The sequence below is a fragment of the Antrostomus carolinensis genome, unplaced genomic scaffold (assembly GCF_000700745.2).
Source record: "Antrostomus carolinensis isolate BGI_N321 unplaced genomic scaffold, ASM70074v2 scaffold1691, whole genome shotgun sequence".
Taxonomy (NCBI): domain Eukaryota; kingdom Metazoa; phylum Chordata; class Aves; order Caprimulgiformes; family Caprimulgidae; genus Antrostomus; species Antrostomus carolinensis.
In genome coordinates, this window is record NW_010294585.1 from 268,124 (window position 1) to 274,123 (window position 6,000).

Consider the following 6,000-nt stretch of genomic DNA (forward strand, 5'->3'; position numbering starts at 1 on the left):
GTCTCCCACTGACTCCATTTGGAATCTGTCTACTAACTTGTCAGTGTTGATTCATGCACTTGATTTCTAGCACTGTAATTCTCTGTTCCCTTGGTTTGATATACTTTGTGTTTAGAAGCAAGGGTCTTCACTTTCAAGTTTAGACATTAATGTTCATCACAAAGTCCAAATTCTATAAATTTATCTATATGTATGAGCTGCTAGAAGTTTTAGGGGATGTGTCAGAATGGAGTGATTTTTCCACATTGTGGTCCTTGCGGGGGCCTGAGAATAAAGAGCAAGCTGCCTTTAACTTAAGTACTGAGCAGGTTACTGAGTTCAGAAGCACATGAAATCCTGAGTGAGAAAAAGGGATGAAGCCAAAGAAAGTTGCTGAATCTGCAAGGAAGAAGATTTTCCTTCTTTTGTTTCTTGATGCAGGTATCTCCCTGCTGCTCTCTTCCTCACTTTGATTTCTAGAGACCCTACTAATCGAACATTGTTGAAGCTCCTGACTGTTTGAAAATTCCCGAACACCTCTGAAAGTGAATCTCACGGGTTTGGGCCTCATTTTAGAGCAAAGTCTGAACTTTTTGAGTCATAGTAAATTAGCTAGCATTCATGTCCCCCAGGCAATATCTGGATCAGGAGATAAGCAAAAGATGGGAAGAAGAACAGGATGAAAGAAGTGTATAGTTCCTCGTAATCTGCTTTAAAAAAAAAGATGGCAGCTTTTCCCAGGCTGTACCCGTGCAGGGCGGGCTCAGGAGCTCCCTGGAAGCCTTGCCTGGGACTCTTGTCTAGGTTGTGATTTTATTTATTTTTTTTAATTTTCCATACAAAATGTGACAGAGGCAGTTGCTGAAATAAAGAGGTAGGGCAGCAGCATCCTCAAAGTGGATTGTTATTCTTCATGAGGAAGGTTGTCTGTGACCCTTGTTTTTTCCTGTCACTCTGTTTCAGCAGGTAGTGCCAGCTTGCCCAGGGACCATTTCAGTAGATCAAGTCATAGAGCCAAGTTCTAAAATACCCTCTGCACCATTCAGTACCTAAAGTATAATAATCCTTTAATCTGTCCACTGCATGACACCTGGGCAGTTATTTGACATAATAATTCATGTTGATTGTGCATATCAGCGTGCATCGGAGGAGAGAAGCACCAAAGCAGTGGCCGAGAGATGGGGATTTTGGGAAATGTCTGTGGGGCAGTGCCTCGGATCAGGGGAGACCTACCTGCATGTGGCAGGTGACCAACCTGCCGCCGATGTGGCTGTGAAACATCTTTGTATGAGAATAATATTATCCTGAGATAAGCACGACACAGAATAGGAGGGGGAAGATAAACTACTAGGGCCCAAGTTACCAAAGCACATTAATATTTACTTGATATCTCCTTATACCCTCTGGTCAGCACAACAGATGTAGCTGTGTTTTAAGACATTATCATTCATTGAAAGAGGCAAAAAAGATAGTCTTTCCCTCCCTGCCATCCCCGGGAATCCCTGAGCGCTGGTGGGAGAAGGCGGCAATTATCCCAAAGCCGCCTCCTTCCTCCCAGCTTAGCTGCTCTGACCACAGGCTGGGGGCTCGTGGGACACGGACCAGATTGAGAAAGTGGAAGCAGACAGATGGTTATTTGTAATCATCATGTAAATGTAAATCCTATAAAAATGTTTTCTTTCTAAGGGCCTGAAGCTGTTGTAGTGGAAAGCGGGATTAAGGCATGGGTATCTAGCCTAGAACAACTTTGACCCCGCCACCTTCCCTCCTGCCCCATAAACGTCGTGGCTTTATCTCCGCTGCCTTTAAACCAACTGCTGGAGCCTCAGTCGAGGAAATTAATTTGGTTTCCCTGCAATTCCCCGAGTTTATGAGTGTCAGTTTGGCCAAGGCCTGGATCTGGGCCGAAGCTGGCAGTTGCCTTGGTGGCGGGGAGGTCTCTGCTGTCTCCCTTAGCTCTGGCCGGTGCATGGCCGCAGCGTTTGTCTGCGCCTGCCTTCCCGGATTGCGCTGGCCCCGACCTGCAAATGGCCGTGCAGGGCTTTGTGTGCTTTAAAGACTGACGTGACAGCTTGCAGACATCTAGCGTGTTTGAGCAGCATCACCTCGTTCAAGCTGCAAAGAGAGCAATCAAACTTTAATTAACTCTTGTCCACAGCACCGTTGTAGGTGGTGCGTACGATTTAGCTGTCCCTTCCAGCTCTCCCGTCCCTTGATGCCTTTCCAGACAGCGAGGTGAAGCCATCCAGAGGCTTTGGCTCTTCCCAGGCTTTGCCTCTTGAATCGTGAGGATGTTAGTGGTGCCATCGGGCTGGCAGAGGGGAGCGGCTCCCCCCAGCATGGCCTTTGCTGCCCTCAGGGCTGCACAGCAGCCTCTGGGCTCTGGCTCAGCTACGTCTTGGTCCCAGCATGGACAGGCAGGACGGGATGCCGGCGATCTCACACCTCGAGTGCTGGGTTCAGTGTTGGGCCCCTGACTCCAAGAAGGACATGGAGGTGCTGGAGCGTGTCCAGAGAAGGGCAACGGAGCTGGGGAAGGGTCTGGAGCACAAGTGTGCTGAGTTCCCGGCTGAGAGAACTGGGGTTGTTGAGCCGGGAGAAAAGGAGGCTGAGGGGAGACCTTCTGGCTCTGTCCAAGTCCCTGAAAGGAAGGTGGAGAGAGGTGGGGGTGGGTCTGTTCAACCAAGGCCCAAGGGACAGGACAAGAGGAAATGGGCTCCAGTTGTGCCCAGGACAGTTGAGATGGGATGTGAGGAAGAATTTCTTTGCTGAAAGGGTTCTGAGGCATTGGAAGGGGTTGCCCAGGGCAGTGGTGGAGTCCCCATCCCTGGAGGGATTGAAGAGTTGTGCAGACACAGTGCTGAGGGACATGGGTTAGTCATAGGGGACTTGTCAGTGTTGGGTTCATGGTTGGACTTGATGAGCTTAAAGGGCTTTTCCAATCAAGGCAATTCTGTGATCTTTCTCTTTGGCATCCCTTGTTAGATGTAGGGTAACACCCGTGCAAGCACAGCAGGAGCTGTGTAACTTGTTAAAATTGAAATAAAGCAAAATAAGAATTGGAGATGAAGAAAAGGAGCTTGATAGCAACCTTTCACCACTTGTGTTGAATTTTTAAAACGCTAGTATTTGTGCCTTGCCAAGGAGGCCCTCAGGAGGGCTGGCTTCTCGAGTGAACAAAAACTTCTTGCCAGTGTGTGGAGAGGGTGATCTGCTCGAGCACACTAATAGTTTTTTGGAAGTACCCAGCAATTGTGGATAATTGGCTGAGGAATATTCTTGCAGCTCTCAACTATTTTTCTGTTTTGACAGATGATTGTGCCATTAGATACGGTGGATGCACTAAGCCATGCTGCAACTTTTCCATTTACCATGCTAATAAGTGTGAACCCAACTTCCAGTTGCTGCTCCATTCTGCTGTGGCTTTCTTCTGAAGCCAAGCTCTCTTCTCCTCTCTGAGTTGTTTTCTCTCTTTAATTTATATTCCACACATTTTTCTCTTATCTTTGTCTTTCTATCCCTACTTTATTTTTCCCTATTTCATTTTCTCCAAACATTTTTTTTGTTTTTCTCCAAAACACAGAATGCTTTAGATGAAAATACTGAGATATATCTATTCAAGATTCACATACGTGCTGAGGTGCAGAGCAAGATTAAGTAAACCCTGTAGCATCAATTTTGTCTTCCATTCAACCCAGATTTGCGGTAAGGCTTGGGTAAAGGAATGTGATAAAATCAAATCACCTCTTAGCCTCATATTCTGAGGCTGATTGGAACCTTACACAGTTGCTGGAATGATTCAGAGAAAGTTAATGTAATTTGCCGTGTATAACTCCAAGAAACTGTATTTGTCAGCTTCACATAGCAGTGTGAAATGTTCAAGGAAAACGTTTTCCTTCATATTGCTGCCAGGAGTTAGGAGTCAGGAGTACAAAGTCATTATGTTGGGGGATCTGCTGATTTTCTGGGGATTTTCCACTGATGGATTTGCACTGCAATTCTGTAAATGTACAAAGATTCAAGCCAATAAAAAATAGTATTTCTTTTGTGTGTAATAATAATGGAAGAAGTTGATGTTTATATCCATTTGCCAGTTATATGAAAGAGGGCATAACACTGCCTAGAAGTATTTTTTCTTCCTGTGTATCATAGTGATCACAAAGATGCATGAACATGCTTCCTGAAATAGGTGGTTTTGTAAGACCCTTTTTCTGGTTCTTTCCCTGAAATTGCTGTGCTCTCAGCTTTCTTGGCTTTGCAAAATGTTGTAATGCCAACCAGTCAGCAGCCCATGATCTTCAGCAAACTATTTCTGTGCTGTGCATTGCATAAGTTATTTCTTCCATTTGATCTTGAAACTCTGCACATTCTATTTCTGTCTGATTACTGAGAATCAAAAACGTGTGAGTGATTTGTACTAATCAGAAATATTTTGAGGTTGAGTCTTTTATTAAGTTATATGTTGGAAAAATATATCGATTGAGTGTGTCACCTAAGAAGAATACAGATTCTTGCCAGAGGTGCATTTGTTGCCAGCTGTGTCCTGTCACTTTTATTTTATGTTTCCAAGAGCAAGACCTCAATAATCTCTCTTTTTTGTGTGTTAGAAAAGGAATTAACTTTCAATTAATTTCCTCCTTCCTCTGGGATCTACCTGTGTATCCCAAAATGAGGAACAATAGAAGTTACTTCATATGTCGTTCTGAGTGCCACAAATACACAGCGTGCTCACCTCAGCCCGTTCAGAGACCAATTCTTGTATGTATTAATCATATTTTCTTCTGGCTTATTACAGAACAGAAAAGTATTCAGTTCCAAATATTAAAATGGGGCACATTTTATTAACATTGAAAGCAGTAAATTATCTCTGCTTATGAAATGAGACTGAGCAATTTCTGCTGAACTCTTCCTGACTTGCCCCTTCACTAGGATACAGTGTTTTCTAATTTCTCAGAGGGCCCTGGTTCCATTAAGGGCAAGAACTGTTTTAAAGCTGTAATGAAAGCCATACGTAGCTGAAATTCAAGGAGGGGAAATGCCCTAAATTCTATTTCAGTAGCTCATCTAGAGCTATTTTCAGTTTTATGTTTATAGGAATGTCAATTAACCTAGAGACTAGGACACACATGGAAGAATAACGATGAAGTGGATATCATTTTAACACACTCAAGCCAGCTAGTTGGACCTAATCCTTCTTTATAGAGGCTTGATTTACATAAGAAGCTGGCCTGTGTTGCCTAATTTAGTTCTCAAACAGCTTGGTGATTTAAATGTTCTTTCCTTTCAATGTCATGGGACAGCACTGTTCAAAGTTGCAGAAATATCGAAACTAAAAAAGTAAAAGGAAGAAATAAATGTTCTGGAAGCGTGCTACCATCAGCTTTATTTCTCTGACACCTTTCAAAACTGGTGATCACTTTGGCGCGTATTTGGTGATAACAATAATAATAGGAATAATAACCATACCCTTGATCAAGATGTAACTCTGCAATTCGGTATCAGTTGTGTCACTTCTTTATCTCGTTTGTGCTGAAGATGGAGATACAGGCAAGTCTTTCCTGAAAAGAACTCAACATCACACCTGCAGTGCTACTTTTGCAAGGGTGGGAAGTGACCCTGTCAAGGTTAAAAAGATTAATATATGCTACAGATCTGTCTAATTTAAATGCAGAGCAATGTTCTTATCTAGAGAGAAAAAAACAAGGAAAAAAAACCCAGTATGTGAAATCTGCTTCAGTTGGATAAAAGGTCACACCTCACCAATGTTTATGAGATCTTTTATAGTAAATAAAAGATGCAAAGTCATCACCTATTAATAGTTGAGACTTGTTTGTTTCTTTAGTATTATATGTATCTGCATTTTCTTTTTTTCCCCAGTTACAATGTCATCATTTCTGATCATTTTTTTCCTCTTTCTCTCATTTATTGCACTAGTGCTACGGGATGACTTCCGCCAAAACCCTACAGATGTTGTGGTGGCAGCTGGAGAGCCTGCCATATTGGAGTGCCAGCCACCTCGTG

The 6,000-nt window shown here is 43.2% G+C and overlaps 1 protein-coding gene across 1 annotated transcript in view; it reads left to right on the forward strand.

The window, feature by feature from the left end:
• The window catches only part of LOC104532439 (roundabout homolog 2), a gene marked incomplete at its 3' end in the record, with an annotated part of 356,022 nt that overhangs the window by 228,118 nt on the left and 121,904 nt on the right, over positions 1-6,000 (forward strand). The window contains exon 2 of the mRNA XM_029087387.1: positions 5,914-5,997. Within this exon, the coding sequence (XP_028943220.1) occupies positions 5,914-5,997 (84 nt within the window). The remainder of the gene's footprint in view (positions 1-5,913; positions 5,998-6,000) is intronic.